The 16,716-nt window shown below is 40.6% G+C and overlaps 1 protein-coding gene across 2 annotated transcripts; it reads right to left on the reverse strand.

Moving 5' to 3' along the window:
* Positions 1-607: 607 nt before the first annotated feature.
* ADCYAP1 (adenylate cyclase activating polypeptide 1) lies at positions 608-9,868 on the reverse strand. Of its 2 annotated transcripts, none has more exons than XM_043978406.1 (5): positions 9,462-9,868; positions 9,086-9,193; positions 5,952-6,086; positions 5,321-5,416; positions 608-4,034 (listed from the first exon to the last, which is right to left on the reverse strand). In XM_043978406.1, exons 2-5 carry the CDS (start codon positions 9,190-9,192, stop codon positions 3,851-3,853), a joined length of 522 nt encoding a protein of 173 aa, XP_043834341.1. In that variant the 5' UTR covers position 9,193; positions 9,462-9,868; the 3' UTR covers positions 608-3,850. The 2 variants fall into 2 exon arrangements, with proteins under 2 accessions (XP_043834341.1, XP_043834340.1); XM_043978405.1 differs by having other exon boundaries at positions 611-4,034; positions 5,952-6,089.
* Between the last annotated feature and the right edge of the window lie 6,848 nt (positions 9,869-16,716).

Here is a 16,716-nt window from a genome sequence, read left to right on the forward strand (position 1 = left end):
GAAGGGAGGGAGAGAAAGGAGGAGGAGGAGGAGGAGGAGGAGGAGGAGGAAGGAAGGAAGGAAAGAAACAGAAAGAAAAAGAGGGAAAGAGAAAGAAAAAAGAGAGAAAGAGAGAGAGAATCCCTTTCTGCAGTTTATAGTTAAACTCTTTTTTTGAATTTCCATTTTTTCCTTTTATGGTATTGCCATAAGAACTTACTTACTACCTGGTTGCTCAGAGGGTGGGAGGGGAGTGTGATTGATGAAAAACAAAAGCCATTTTGTCCAACACTAATGCTAAAAAGCTAAAAATAGTATATAGCATAATTATTCTTTCTATTATATATCAGTATTTACAGATTTGGGGTGGCATGGTCCTCATGAATGTCTTAAATGTCTTACATGGCTATACTGAGTTAAGATCTGAAGAACAATTTTCTAAGCACTCAACATATAAATTAAACTTTTAACACAAATTTTAAGATCTTGCCAGCTCTTGTTATTATTTTGATTTAGTTATTCCTTTTAAATAGTCCCATTCTTTTACTGGTTAGTCACATTTGTATAGTGTTAGAATTAGAAGCCTGGAAACTTGAATTCAATAATAAGCAACTTTTTATTTAAAAAAAAAAAAAACTTTTAATTCCAGCATCTGATTTAGCCAAAATAACCATGGGCTTGTAAAGGATGCTGAGAATTTTCCAGTCATTCTGGAGACCTGTAGGTGATGATTTTGCTTTCAACCTTCTTAGGTGAACTGATAAATGTTAAAATTGCCAAATGCCTTTCTACATTTCCTCTAGCCAAGAATTAGAGCTCCTTTTAAAGGTGTCTAATTAACGCTCTGCAAAAATGCCTTTTGATTGCTACAAGTGCATTTTTAATGAAACTTCTTTTTCTGCCTCTTGCTACATATTGTTTAAACCTCCAAAGCAGATGCTTTAAATTAACTTTAAATGCAAAACACCGAAAGCATTTTTAGTCTACAAAATTACTTGTTAAAGGACAGCAGAAGGTCTTTTGTCCCATGCTGCTAACCTATGCCTTCTAGCATTTAAAATGCTGTAAAATAAATGTTCCTTAGGGACCCAGTTTAATCTTGGTTGTGTCTTTTATTAATGTTCCAATATTTTCAACTATTTAGCAACTTACATCTTCTTTGTTCTACTTCAGTAACTACTTTAAATTTACTTAAATCCAGTAACCCATCAACCAAATGTTGAAGTATGGTTCATGAAAATACATAGATGATTATATATAGAGAGATGTATTCTAAACATGAAAAAATATTATTTTTCTAAAGAAAATCTACTCTTTTAGATTTTTAAGGGTATACAGATTTCCATGTTATTCTCTAGGTGTCTTTTTTCTCCAAACATTAGACGAGGTTGCATTGTTTACAAAAATTTATTAATACAAATTTTACACACTTATATAACAGTTATCAAAGTCCTAGTTATAGATATCATGTGTGTAGCCATACTTGTTTAAATTTTTATAATCAGTTGCACACAAAATAAGATCTTCAAGACTAATATCTACCTAAATGATGACCGTAGTTAAATCTGATCCAATTTGGTAAGGCTCTTGGCTTACTAAAAGGTATACAAAAGGTTAATCTATGTGATATCTATATAATGTTTGCAGCTAGCCACTGGAACACTAAACTATACTTCATAAATAAAATGCTAACTAGATCTCTATTTCACTACTACAGCTGACACAAACACAGAAAAGTCTGCCCATTACCAAAGAAACAAATAATTAAGACTAAAATGCAAGCTGATGTGTTGCAGCATTGTAGGGCCACTAAATAGCCATCTGTGATTCGTGGCGATTTAAAAGGCGAAGAAAGGCACGAAAGCTGCAAACTGCATCCTGCGTCACATTGCCTGAGGAGAATGCAAAATTAAAGTAAGATTGATTTCATACACAAGACTTGGGCACAGATCGAATGTCTCTGTGGTACTACTGTTTGCAATGCGATCGGCTAGCAGTATCCATCCGACTTGGGATTGCAAATCCAATTCTGTTTTCTTTGATTTATGACTTCATACTGATCAAATTGGTAAAGGAAAATGAAAGGTCTTTTAAACTTTACACGCTGTCTTTTTTTTTCCTTTCAAGAAATCAGTGACAAATTTAGGGGAGTGACTGGCTGGATTCTCTGTTGTTTGGGGAGGCAGTTAGCTTGGGGTACTTTTGTATAGAGATTCCTCTAGAATATGTTTAGTGTCTTGACAAGAAGCAAACAGACATGCCCTCTTTAATCAAAGAGGACCAGGAAGTTCTCTGGATCTGACAGAGGCTGTTTTGTCTCACTCTTGACCAAAAAAAAAAAAAAAGGTAAGATAGTACTCATACATATAAAGATGATGTTAAAATGGTTTATCAGTGGGTAGAACTGAACAGTATGTAAACACTATACATTTTAATATGACAAAATGGATTTATGAAATAAATTTTACTAAGCAATAAGCAATAATGTAGAAAAATACATTTTACCTCCAAACTCAATAAATAAGGAACAAAACTTTTGTAGTTAGTGCATAATTATTTAGTGGTAGCTACAACAGGGGTTCCTAAACTTTACAATAAGAACTTGCATAAAACAGAACAAAAGAGTGAGAACAGGCATTCACAATTTTTAAAGAAGTGAATGAAAAGGGTAAACAATGACTAAATAGTGCAGGAGGGGGGTGGAGAAGAAGGGTCTACAGGAAAACAACAAATAAATGAGCAACTCCAATTGAATATAGTTCAAAGCAGAGAACCCTGGTCATTTCACATGATGAGAAGCATGGACAGCACTGGAGAGAAACACATTATACTTTGTATCAAGTTCCAATACCGAGCTGCCCAAGGTCAGTTAGTGGGATTGTATTTGCCTCAAGATACTCAGACCCTCTGACCGCTCAAAATTCTCTGGGGTTTTCCTTTTCTGCCTCAAACTGTGACTCTTTCTATGTCTAAATTACAATTCCTTAATTCAGTTACTCTAATTTCAGGTCTTTGGTCCTTGAACTGATCCATAAAGAACAGAGAATGAGGGGACTCGTTTGTTTTTACAAGTCACCCTTCTTTGCCTATGTCTTTCCTCCTTCCCTAACTCCTCCTTACTGAATTGTTCTAAGTCAACAGAGAGGCACAATTTGGAGAGAGCTGTTGTTTCACCACAAGAGAATTAACTTCTAAGCTCACTGAGGAGACACAAATACATATAAAAGTGGAATCAAAGAAAGCAAAAAATTGAAATCCATAGAAAGGGGGATAGTGCCCCTTTAAGATAGGCTTGGATTAAAGCAGCCTTTTTTTTTTAAGGAGACTCACGGGGGGGGGGGGGGGGGGGAAGAATGTGCTTCAGCAATTCTCCCAAATCATTAGCCTTATAATTCCCTTGTAGAGGGCATCAGTATTTATGTACAGTAGCAAATGGTCAATATTAATGTCTTCACCCCTGTCGTGGATAAAAATACTATCCTTTTAATTCCAGTTACAAAAATAGGAGTAATATCCAAAACAATGATTGTCTTTTTTTCTATTTATTTTATATAAAAACATAAACAGCTCAGGCGAATTTATCATTCCTTGTGCACACTTTATATGAATTGCTCTCTTATATTTATATATATTTATAATAGTATATATAACTTAAATGATTGGTCCACAAAGTAGATCTGTGAGTTCTCTAGTGCTTTGTACAAAAGAAAAACAATATTATTATCAAAATATTCATTTAATGGCTTTACTTCATACATAAATACATGTTTAGATAGAACACAGGCGCGATGACTGTTCAGTCAGTTTTGGAAATGACTTTTCATTCTGTTAAGAGGACTATACACACAGGGTGACTGGTAGTTACTCATTGCTACAAAAACGCTATGCGGCGTCCTTTGTTTTTAACTCTTTGTTTATACCTTTTCCCCAGGACCGCTGCCAAGTATTTCTTGACAGCCATTTGTTTCCGGTAGCGGCTGTAGCTGTCCGTGAAGATCCCGTCAGAGTGGCGCTTGGAGAGCGGTTCAGAATCATCCTCCACGCCGCTACCCATTCTGGGAAGGCAAAAAGAAAAGCAGAGGGAGGAAGATAAGGGTGAGCGAGCGAGCGGGAGGGAAGGGGAAACCAGAGACTACTGCAACATGTGGATCACTTGTGCCCGCCCCACTCCCACACCTGGAGTTTCTAGGGGCTCCCTCGCACGGTCCTTCTTGCTCTGCCGCTCCTTTTTGCTGAAATTTGATGGGCTTTAAGGGGTTGGGGGGGGGGGGAGAAGGGAGAAGGGAGGCTTACTATGTTCCCCTCCTTCTAAGAGAGTATTTGACAACTTCACATAAATTTAGAAGTAGAAGTTACCATAAAGGTCATTCAGTCTCACCTCCACCACGCCCCTCATTTTTAACAGAGGAAAGGTGGCTTGCCTGTCACACAAATAACTAGTAAGGCCTTTGATTCCTGACTCAGCACGCTTTTTCCTCCTCGATAGAAAAGCAGAAATCCAGACTAACTTAAAAACAACCTTTCTGAAAAATTTGGACTAACTGATCCCTTTTGTGTCCCTCTAGAAGATATTCGTTTCCTCTCAGACAGGTATTTATTAATATAGCTCCTAAGTACCCACGTTGGGTGTGGTTCAAATCAAAGATGCGGCACTTCCAGAGAAACAAAGAAATATATCCGCCTGCTAAATACAAGGTCTTGATAATAATGTAAGTAGACAGGCTGTAGACAATATTTTTCATCTCATGAATTATTCATTGTGAAAATGTAATCTGTTTTCCCCTGGGCTTTATTAAAACGTTACCTTCTGCTGAACAGTGCACCACATAGGACCCAGTATTTGAACTTCTCTGACATGAGCAAAAACTAATTCTTTTTAAAGTACCCCGTACGATGTTGTTGTTTTAATTTTGCTTTGCTTTATTTTTACAATAAAAGCGATACAATCTATGAGTTCGGAGGTAATGGTTACAATTCCTCCTGTGAGACCTGAAGTCTTTAAACTAATGAATTTACTTCTCCCTTTAAAAATTTTGTTTGTTTGTTTCTACCTCACTATTTCTCACCCCCACCCCACCCCCCTTCTAACTCGATCTTTTCCTCACTTAATTCCTGTTCAAGATTTAGGAGTGCAGACGATCAGTTCAGAAAGTAAGTGGTTAGCCCTGGAATTCGCCCGATAATAAAAAGCGCTAAAGAGGCGCGGACGCACATCCTCCCACTACGAAGCAACGCACAGACGTATGCGAAGACACGCATGCACAGACACTATACCCACTAAACAGGCATGCACGTGCACACACGCGCGTGCGCCTCCTTTAACTCTTTAGTAAACTCTTACCCTATGCGTTTGGCCATGAGAGAATGCAGGTACTTCCTCGCAGACAGCTGGCCCAGAACTTTCCGGTAGGCTTTATTCAATATATCATCCGTTTGTCTAAATGGGAGGGGAAAAGAAGCAAAAATCAGAGATGAGAGACCTCTCAAACCTCCGCCCTGGAAAATGGATGGGATCTGCAGTTCTCTGGCTAGTAAATAGTAACCCACAGAAAGTCTGAAAACGACTCCTCCCACGTCTCTGGGCAGGGTCATTAGAAAAGAGTTTGTGAATTCCGAGAAGAATAAATAGCGGAATCCGTGGTTTGGCTGTTTCTCTGGACTCTGCCCACAAGCACTCAGTTTCGCGCACACATCAATACTTGCTCGTCCTCATATAATCAGAGCCAACCCCCAGGACACACACACGCACGCGCACACACACACGAAGACCCACGCTTACACACTCCAAATTCTGAACTTTCTCTGACTTTCGCATTAGGCAACCTAGGCTGAAGGAATATTTGAGGGTTTTTGTATTAATAAAATATAAATAAATAACTCAAATACACAACCTTCCCTGCTCATTATCTCAGGTTTCCTGAGGCCTCCCCGTCTGTCCAAGCAAACTCTTAATCAGCCCCGGGGGCAATCACCTGTCTTCCGGTGGATAATAGAGTGTGTACACGTCCCCCAGCATGGATGCAGTGTTTCCTAAGCCTAAACGGTTATTATCAAAGGCGAAGTCTTGCAGAGTGTTCCCATCCTCATCATAAGCTTCATCCTCCAGCCTGCTAAGAAAATGGAAAGGAAAGGAAAAGGGCTCAGTGACTGGGTCGTTCCCCGCCTCCGGGAAAAGGAGGAAGATGGGAAAGACTGTCTCTAGACGAGGATTTTATTTCTTTATTTCTTTATTTTTGACAGGATTTGCGGAGCCGCCGTAAATCGTTATTGTCCCTTTCCCGAACTCAGTTGTGAGTCTTCAGGAATCATCCACCTTTTTCTCACCCCACCCCCACCCCCCCCACCCGCGATTAACTAGGGCAGCGATATATGGGAGAGGAGAACGCTCAGTACCTAAGGACCAAAAGGACTGGGTAACTGGGCCGGAATCGGAACCGAGGTCTCTGGGGAGAGACTGGTGGCCTTTGGTATTAGGGGCAAACGAGTCTCAACAGGCCACACTAATGTGCATATACCACAACCCTCTCCCCCAAGTCACTAGAAAGCTGCAAAAAAAAAAAAAAAAGCGGGGGGGGGGGTTGCCTGAAGGAAAGGAAAGTGGAGGAGGGACAGGGCGGGGGGGGGGGGGGGAGAAGGGAGTTGAAGTAGAAGGAACTGTCCGAAGTGAAGGCGCTGCAGTGGTACTAGCTACAGCTGGGTTAAAGTCCAGAAATAGGGTTTAGGTGGGTGGAGTTTGTTGTGGTATTGAGCCCGGCCCTCCTTTCTCTGGGCTCTGGAGAACTCTTCCCCGCGGCGTGATTTAGGTCACCGCGAGTCTCCGGCTGCTATTTCGGGCCTGCGAGACTCTAGCAGGCACATGAATAATAGATGGCCCAAAACTTAAAATGTTTGGCTTCTGCCCATTCTGGCTAGAGACCCGCACTTGGTTTCCTCCCATGCCTGGGGCTTATGGAAATTGACAGCCCAGTCCTCCAGTATCTAAGAACCAAGTAGCTCAGAATCTAGTTCCCACTCCTTCCCTACCCCCACTCCCACCCGCACTTCCACTCCCACCCTCAGCTCACCCTCACCCTATCCCGGGACTTCTCGGGAAGAGGGAGGAGGAAAGGAGGAGTTAGAGGGAAGAACAACTTGATTTTAAATGTATCCCCCTTTTTAAAGTTGGTATAGGCGTGGGAGAATGCAAGGAGTTGGTTCATTCTGAGATCCTGGGGAGATTGCTGCGAACCCCACCTCAGAGCCGCTGCTTGAATAAAACAAAATTTTGACAACTACTAGGGCAAAGGGTTGTTCTTCCAAGTGACCCTATTACTGTGTGTGAGTCCGCTTGCTTCCGGGTCTGTAATGTGTGTGTGTGTGTGTGTGAGAGAGAGAGAGAGAGAGAGAGAGAGAGAGAGAGAGAGAGAGAGAGAGAGAGAGAGAGACGGATTGAGATTGAGATTTTCAAGTGGAAATCGGTTAAAGAAATCGCTTTGGGCTCAGAAAAGAAAACCTCGACAAACTTTACCGCTAAATCAGCCTTTAGGGGAAATCTTGATCTACTGTATTTTCATTTTTTAAAGTGAACTGTACTTTTGGAATCTGGTTTTTGTGCCGTTACATTTTTCCACTCTGCCCTCCTTTCTGAATTGGATTTGCAGCAGAAACATCCCCTCCTCCACTTCTGCTTTTTTCTCCCCAATTCTCCAGATATCCCAAAAGGAAGGCTAAGGGCATACAGTAGTCTAACCTCTGACTGCCCCCTAACTTCCCCGACCCAAGATCTGCGAGTCTGTGTCCCATTTTGCCATTTTCCAGATCAAGTTGGCCCGCCTTGCTAAGATATTAAAACCAGGAAAAGTCCTTCCCCCTAACCTCCCACTCCTCAAATAAACAACAGATAAAGTAAAGCACGTCCCTAGGTAAAGGAATTCTGTTACTAAAGGTGTATATTCCTCTTCGAGAAACCCTGTGGAGAGAGAGCTCAGGGGCCGGAAAGGGCTGCTGATCCCTGACTTGGGTACTGCAAACTTAAAACCAGCTTCCCCTATCAAATAGCAAAACAACGCTTTCTTGCTCTCTTGCCTCCACTCTAGCCTGAGAAAAAAGCTAGAGCCTAGAGCATCAGAGTAGCGCAGACGCACTTAGAAACCAGAGGTTATGGAAGGGGGGGGGGAAACCCCGAGAATCTAAGAAATCTGTCTGGGTAATCTCACTCCCTCCTTTTCTTTATCCCTCTTCTTTCCTTATGGTATTCTTCCTTCTTTCTCTTCCCTTTCTTTATTTCTTTTTTTCTCTGACAGTCTTTCCAGACCCTCTCCCAACCATCACCAATCACCCCAAACGACTATCGGAGACTAAAAACACAGTAGTAAACTCAATCGTCGGAAAAGCTTCCTCAGAGAAACACTATCCATTCCCGAAGCGCATCACAGAGGACAGAGGGAGGGAGGGAGGGGAGGGGGGGGGAGAAAGAGAGAGAGAGAGAGAGAGAGAGAGAGAGAGAGAGAGAGAGAGAGAGAGAGAGAGGAGACAAAGACGATCAAAGGAAAGGGGGTGGGGGGAGAGAGAGAAAGAGACCGAGAGAAGACAGTACAGAACAAAAGCACAAAAATTAAAAGAAGAAAAAACATTTTAAAACAGAGGATTTGTGCACACCCAGACTTGACCCTACCAGGGAAGAAAAGAGGTTTGGGGGTTTTTTGGTTTGGTTTTTTTTTTCCCCAATAAGGATCTTAAGAGTCGTATATAATGATACAAGCCCTATTGTGGGGTCTTTCATTCTGAGAGATATGAGCTCTTTACCCTGGTGGGTCCACCTGACAAAGAGAGGAGGGGACGAGGGAGGGTGGAGGGAGAGGAGTTATCTGGAGGGACACACCACGTCCCCTGCTCTCAGTCCTGGACTGGAACAGTCGAAACAGCCCATTCGCCAACCCCAAAGCTACAAGGTAAGTGCAAGGGGAAACCTGTTCCTTTGGTGTACTGTACCTCGTAGCAACTAAACAAGTGCAGACAGAGACTACTAGGGGGAGGCGGGCATAGGCATTCAGGGGAGGAGAGACAGACTGGACCGACCTGGGTTATGTTATAGGAAAGGACGGGGAGAAAAACAGCAAGTACCTACCTGAAAGCAGGAAACTGGAGTCCGGCTGCAGGTGAGCAGTAAACGCTGCTATGCATTAGTATTCCATAGATCAGCAAAGCTAGAGTCGCTTTGCTACACATTTCCATTCTGTATACAAGCAAGGGGGAGGGGGGAAACAGCTGTCAAAACACTCCGTTTGTTTTATCTCTTAGGCCACTAAACAAATTATTGGGGGCGGGGGAGCTGGAGAAGAAATACTTAACTTCTACTCTGAGATCACGTTTTAGCAAATGTCTGTGCCCCCTTCCCTTCACCTTTCACTGCAGACAACCCCCGCAATATCCAATAACTCAACCAAAAAACTTACTATTGAAAAACCAGTGGTGCAAATTAGTTTTGATTTTGTTTTCCTTACCATTCAACTCTTAAACCTCAGCACGGAAAGCGTTTGATTCCAATTAGGACAGCAGACAAACTGTTCCTCCAAGTTTCAGTCGAAATAGTTCACAACGTAAGTGGCATCACCTCCTCCCTCTCCTGTCTAAAGAAAAGCTGCAGCAAGAGAGCAGGAAGAGGAGGAGGACTTGTTTGCTGATGAGAAGATTCTGTTCAAAAGTTTGCAGACACACAGAACTAAGAGGGCGTGTGACACTGGGAGAGGGGGCAGAGAGGAAAGGGAGTTAGAGACAGCTAGATATCTGAAGGAGGAAAAGCAAGAGGAAAAGAAAAGAGGAGAGAAAAGGAAAAAGAAAAAACAAGATTGAAGGAAAGAAGAAAGGAAAGGAAGGAGGAAGGAAGGAAGGAAGGAAGGAAGGAAGGAAGGAAGGAAGGAAGGAAGGAAGGAAGGAAGGAAGGAAGGAAGGAAGGAAGGAAGGAAGGAAGGAAGGAAGGAAGGAAGGAAGGAAGGAAGGAAGGAAGGAAGGAAGGAAGGAAGGAAGGAAGGAAGGAAGGAAGGAAGGAAGGAAGGAAGGGAAAGCTGCGTAGTCAGTGGCGTGCAGCTCTCAGGAAACTGCAATTCTGCAGCTCCTCTCTTCAGTGTGGCTGAAGCTGTAGCTTTCTTCTTCTGTCGGTGACTCCAAAGGTGACCAGCTCTCTGTCTTCGTATATATATATGTGTGTGTGCAACTAGCAAAAAAATCTCTTCAAACCCAGTTTTATTCAAGCCCTCTTTGTAAACATTTGCCTGCCTGTTACCTTTACGAGTGGAATATTGTTTGTTGTACTGTTGCGCTCCGATTTTTATTCATGAAATGACTTCCTTTTTTTTTTCTCTCAGTCACGTAATGATCGGGTATCAGAAAAAGACGTCACCATCCCAATTCCTCAAGGAACATATTAACTATTCTGTGCTGTCCTCATGGATGAGATGATCCAGAGTCATCAACTTCTCATAAACACCTCTCACTCACACATTCCATTTTTAAGAAGTCTAATTATTTTGATACTTCTCAAATTCGCCTATTTAAAAAAAATAATACAGAGAATTAAGAGGATCAAAAAGTTAATTTTTTACCACTTCCTTTCTGGTTACTGTTACTCTTTTGTCAAGTTCCCTCCAAACAAAAATTCAGTCCCCTGAATTAAAAGAGATAAAACCCTCCTCCTATCAAATGAGTTTAAATTAGGTGTCCTCGTCTTTTGCATATATTGTTTCAGAAAGAAAATTAAATTAAGAGATTTGTTTTCTTTTTAAAAGGGTGTTTGAAGTCTTGGAGAATTTTCGGAAATTTTCTAATTAGACTAAATGTAATTGACAGACTGGCTAGTGGGTGGAATGATTAGTGCAAAGTACACTGAGTTCCCAGACTGGAGCTGTCCAAGCTCTGGGGTGCGGAGCTGTCCAAACTCTGGGGTACTGAGCTATTGGAATGCTAAAACCACAAAATTAGGAAATCGCCTCTACCTCCAGCTTGTTGTCGCAAAACCCCTGAAATGTGAAGACTTATTGAAAGAACCGTTTAGTGTGGGCAATTTTCACTAACAAAAAAATCATGATAATGATTTTTTAAAGTTTCCAGCTTCTAGTGAATGTATCATTATTCCTCCTAATGATGGAAATACTTCATGGGCCTTTTCTTTTATTTGAGAAAAGATTAGCCAAGGGGTTTATATTGTTCCTTTGTTCTTGAATTATTGGGCGGGGGGGGGGGGTTAACCTTTAATAGCAAGGCAATTAAAAAGTGAAAACTGTTGGGTGTTTTGTTTTTACATGAAGAAAGGGGGACATTGTTTGAACTTGGGGCAGTGGGGAATATAGTTTTCACTTTCTTTATTGCACACAACAAAATTAAATCTGTACCTAGAGTTCTGGTGGTGAAGTGAACGCTGACTGGAAAAGTTCGAGGTTTCCCATTAAAAGTTCATTTGCTCAGGGACTCTAAACGGGAATCCCTCCTCTGGGAACTCTTTAATCTACTAGCATTTTTTTTTTTTTACTGAAAATGATGTGGAAGGAGAATGGAAGGAGGGAAGACCACAGCCACAGGACTTTTCTAAATCTCTGGATAAATTTGGCCGATCCTAATCTTTCCAATCCAGTGCAAGAATGTAGATTTATTCCCTACAAATTTAAGAAATATAGCCATCAATAGTCACTACTGTGCAATTTAATTATTTAGATCTCAAAGAATAGATGAAATTATAATTTCGTTCATTTCCTATTCCTGTGATTTGAATCTAATGTGTGTAAAAGACCTGTTTTAGTTCAACTCGAATTTTCCAAAATGTAAAAACTGAGTACTTTTTAATCTGTGTGTCTCTCTCTTTCTCTCTCATTCTCTCTGTCTCTCTCCTCCCCTCCCTGTATTCTCCCCCTTTTTCTCTCATGCTTTTCCCAAAAGGCAAAAAATTATTTTCTTATGTTTCTGGGTAATGACTAGGAATTCCTAATTAAGACACTATTAGCTGTTCCATATTCCTAGTTAAGATCAGATGGCCTGTAATGATTAAGCTCTTCAGATCACATTTGTTTGTGCAAGTATTTATGTCCTATATGTATGTGTATTTATATAGACACATATATGTATATATTTGACACAGGTGTGCATGTATGTACATATACATATATATTATATATCACTCTATCCTATGAAAAACACCTAAAAATTTAGTCATGAACCTGGCCAAATAAACTTCAGTAAATGCCTAAAGTTATTACTGATTTCAGCACTCTGGTCTTCCTCAGGGATAACGTCAAAAGTGAACCCTATTAAAACCCCTACTCTTTCCTCTCATGGGGATTCTGACTTGTGTTGAATTTGTAGATAATACTGGAAATTTTCCAGCACTCCTTTCGGAAGTCCACTATTCAATGTAAGGAAAGGGAGCCACCATGTGGGGAATTTGTTGATTTCAAGTGATGTTAAAGATGGGGTGAACTCTGCAAATAGGGACTTGAGGGGGGCTGCAGAGAATGGGAAGGAGGAAAACAACTGGAGGGAACTCCTGAGTGCAAAAACTAATAATACCTGAACTGAAACAAATTGAGCAGTCTGTTTAGGCTCCCTCATTCTGAGAATCTGATCTAAGACTCTTGGAATTTATATATCCTGAGACCTGGATCCAATCATCTGAACATAAGACTAAAAAGATTCTTTAACTTTGTATTCAGAGACACACATAGTGAAGTCAGGACTCAAGGACTCAATTCTGAGCAAAAGTTCCCATTGGCTGCCTACTTTTCTGGGGCTAAAAGACAGAGGCAAGATTTCATTCCTTTTGCCCCCTTCAAGTCCACAATTGTTTCAAATTTGTGACTGAGCTAGTTCCTGGCAGTTACCAGAACCTTTTCACTAATTTACCTAACTCAACTCTTCCCAGTCTGTGGATTTTGTTCTATGGTCAGTGTAGCAGGAAGGGAAAGTGGCAGGAGACTTTCTGGGGTAGAAGACTGGGTGGGATACTGTAGATGAAGCAAGTGGCTACTCCCTATACTTGCATTTGACGCAATGGTCCTTTCCAGTCACACTCATGGCTAACCACCTGGCACCTGAGGAGGTCTTGTGGCCTGGAGATTTTTCTTTGATGCCCCTAAGTGGGTAATTGTCCTTCATCTCTAGCTTCAATTTCATACTCATCAATGACTTCACAAGTGTATGTGAGTTTGAATTGTGTATTGATTTCTTGGCTGTATATATACTTTAGAGATGACTAGAAGAGGCCAGCAAAGATAGGACCACCAGGTAAAATAGAGGCTGAGAGAAAAAAGACATCGATGCTGAGGCTAAGGGGATTATCAGTCCTAAAATGAAGAAATTATAAGAAAACCATCTGAGGAATTACATATTTCACCTGTCTTAAAACACAAATGTAGCCTCTGTTTCATGCTGTGTTTTGCCCAGAACATGCAGTAGAGAGAGTAGGAATAAAAGTATGAGCTCCATTATTGTCCCTTTTAATAAAAAACTTCAACATCCACATTTTTCCCAAAGTGATCTTTTAATTAACTCAAAGGGGTTAAGGTTGAAAGAGATCTTCAGGACTCTGCATGCATCAGAACTCACCAAATCCAAGGGAATTGGAGAAAGAGTCCAGTACCCCTTGCTATAGATTTTAGATGAGTTTTACAAGCTCTTTTCAATATCACCTCATTCTCCTATCTAAGCAATTCTCAGAAAGTGATATTTCCTTTTCAGGACTGGAAAGTAGGAATCATTTGTACTTGGGATTGCCACCAATAAGAAATATAAGAGGATTTTGGTTTGGTATTTTGTTTTGTTTTGATTTGGTTTGGTTTTGTTGTTGTTTGTTTGGTGTGGGTTTTTTTGTTACTGGAAGCTCTTTATCTCATTGTGGTAGAGAAGTCCAGAGAGAAAGCTCCTTCATAAAACAACAAGCACATTGCAACTTGTGATTTTAAAGAACTTGGGGTGATGGGGGGGGCTGAAAGAAAGAATAAACGGCTTGCCCAAAGTCACATAACCTTTAAGTGTCAGAATCCAAGGTCAACTCTCTAGTTCAAATCCAGCCTCAGATACTAGCTGAGTGACCCTGGGCAAGTCATTTAACCTCTTGCTGCCAATTTCTTCAAATGTAAAATAGTGATAATAATACTAGCAACTATCTTGCAAGGTTGTTGTGAGAATCAAATGAGATAATATTTGTAAAACATGCTTAATCACAGTGCCTGGCACATAGTAGGTACTATATAAATTCTTGCTCCCTCCTCTCCTTCCCCATTATTCTATTGTTTTCATAGGAAACAATTTATACAAAATAAATGGGGTTTTGTCAGATTGGGATGAATGTGAATGAAGATGCTTGCTGCCTATCCCCTAGTGTAATGTGGTAGCCTTCATGAAATTGTGTGGAGACACAATTCCAAAATGCAGCTATGTCCTTGACTTCCTGCTTTAGACCTCAAAGATTTCTATGTCTGGGGCATAAGGATTATTAAATATACAAATTATTACATTACTCTGACAAAATGTATGCAAGTGGAAAATTATTAAATCTTATAACCCTTTCCAAAAAGGTCCCCACTGCTCATTGCTTGTCCAGTTTCAAGGCCAGGGTACTCAACCAATAAATGGATTCAAGAAAAATTCCTCTACTTGTTAAGTGATAAGATTCTATTTGCTAAAAAGATGAAATAATATTTCTGATATATTTATTAAGAAATATTAAACTTGCAGCTGATTTCATAAAATTAAATACCATATGGCTATGCAATGCTCTCTATCAGCCTTCTTAGCCAAGATTCCTTGCTCCCCCTGCAGGGTGAAAGGATCTTCTACAACCTTTTAAAGTTAATTTTCCTAGGAGAAAATATTAGGAGTGGGAAGAGGAAAACACAATTCAGGGGTAGATAGAATACTCTGGCTTTAAGCAGCCCATCTGGGAGTAATCAGTTCATTCAAATGAGACAGTTTCTTATAGTTTCTCCTCAAATACTCCAAATTCAGGAGGAATTTCCTTCAAAATATCTTTCACCTATTTGTTCTTATGTATCTGGTTACTGAGTCTATGGAGTCATTTTAGACAATAATCAAAACTCTTCTTTCCCACAGACTGACCATAAATTCCATAGTCCTAAAAATACTAAATGACAATTCATTATTATAGACAATATTTCTCTATTACTATTCTCAACCTATTAATCTGCAGGCCAAGAAAACAAGTCCACTCTGGAGGCATTTTCAAGTGATTCCTCTTGTTGCTAAAGGAGATGAGTTACAAGACTAAATTCAGCTTCAAGACAAACTTTCAGGTTGTTTTCCTAACTTTTCCAGTAAATTCAATGACTAATGACTCATTTCATGCAGATTACACCTGTAGAGAAACCCAAATGTTCCATAGTACTGCAGCATGACTATCACTTACTGGACTGAATGTATCATACATTACTGAACAAAAGTGGCTGATGATCTTACCTATAATGTATCACTGACTTCACTGACCTTGAGAACTTGATGCTTCATGCACTCTGACAGCAATCAGCAAAAGAAGCTTGTGGAAGCCACATAAGCAAAGTATCTCTGCCTAGTTAAGAAACAAAATGGCATAGTTAGAGTGCAAAATAATTTTGTCATCTGTTTTAAGCAGAGGCAGACATACCAGAAGCAAAGATCAGAACCCCATTTTACTTTGTGGTATGTTCCAAAAGCTTTATCTCCTCTGCATATATAGAACACATGTGGGCTTTGTTGATAAACATTGACTTGCAGGATACTTTAGGATGTATATCCCAAGTTTTAATGTGCAGCATTATGCCTATTTCTCTACTAGTAGTATGATACATGCTTTGGGAACATGAAGAGGAAAAGTCCTTCCTATTCCTCATCTCTGGCCTGCACAGAGGAGAGATAGTAGGAAGCAGAACTGAAGTCTATTATCCCAAACCCCATTCTACTCATGTGGTCCATATCCCACCCATTGGAGCAGGAACAGGAACATTGCGAAGTCCTTAATTCCACCTCCCCACAAAACCTTCCCACTGATGCTTCTTTTCTCTTTATCCCCCTTAGATAGACACTAACCCCTCCCCCTCCAATTCACTTGCTCTCTTTTGGGTGGGAAACCATAATCCCCATCCTTCCAATTGAACCCTCTGGCCCATTCTCCCCTTCCCAACCATGGTGAAACACACACACACACACACACACACACACACACACACGCACACACACATGTACACGCACACGCACACGCACCCTTGCCAGATAGATATAGCCACTTATACCACTTGAATGACTAGGGAGTCACCAACTACAGTCCTTCCTGTAAGATGGAGAACCACACAGCCTTACATTCTGACCTGTCACTATACCTTCCAGATTATCAGAAATTGCCTTTGAATATACCATAAAGACTCTGGACCATCCATCCTTCAGCTAAAGCATCCTTCATGTGTTTTCTTTTTTTTGGGGGGGGGGGTTGGTTTTTGCAGGCAATGGGGGTTAAGTGACTTGCCCAGGGTCACACAGCTAGTAAGTGTCAAGTGTCTGAGGCTGGATTTGAACTCAGGTACTCCTGAATCCAGGGACAGTGCTTTATCCACTGCGCTATCTAGCTAACCCTGTGTTTTCTACACCAATTTAAATCTGAGGTCCTATTTTTAACTCCAACTATAAGTGCATAAATTAGCATTTAATTTTTTTTCATTTATTAATTCTAAGATCCCCACTCACATCAAATTAATATCCAAGATGATTAGAGAACTATGAAGTTGT

This window comes from Dromiciops gliroides, chromosome 1 (assembly GCF_019393635.1).
Source record: "Dromiciops gliroides isolate mDroGli1 chromosome 1, mDroGli1.pri, whole genome shotgun sequence".
Taxonomy (NCBI): Eukaryota; Metazoa; Chordata; class Mammalia; order Microbiotheria; family Microbiotheriidae; genus Dromiciops; species Dromiciops gliroides.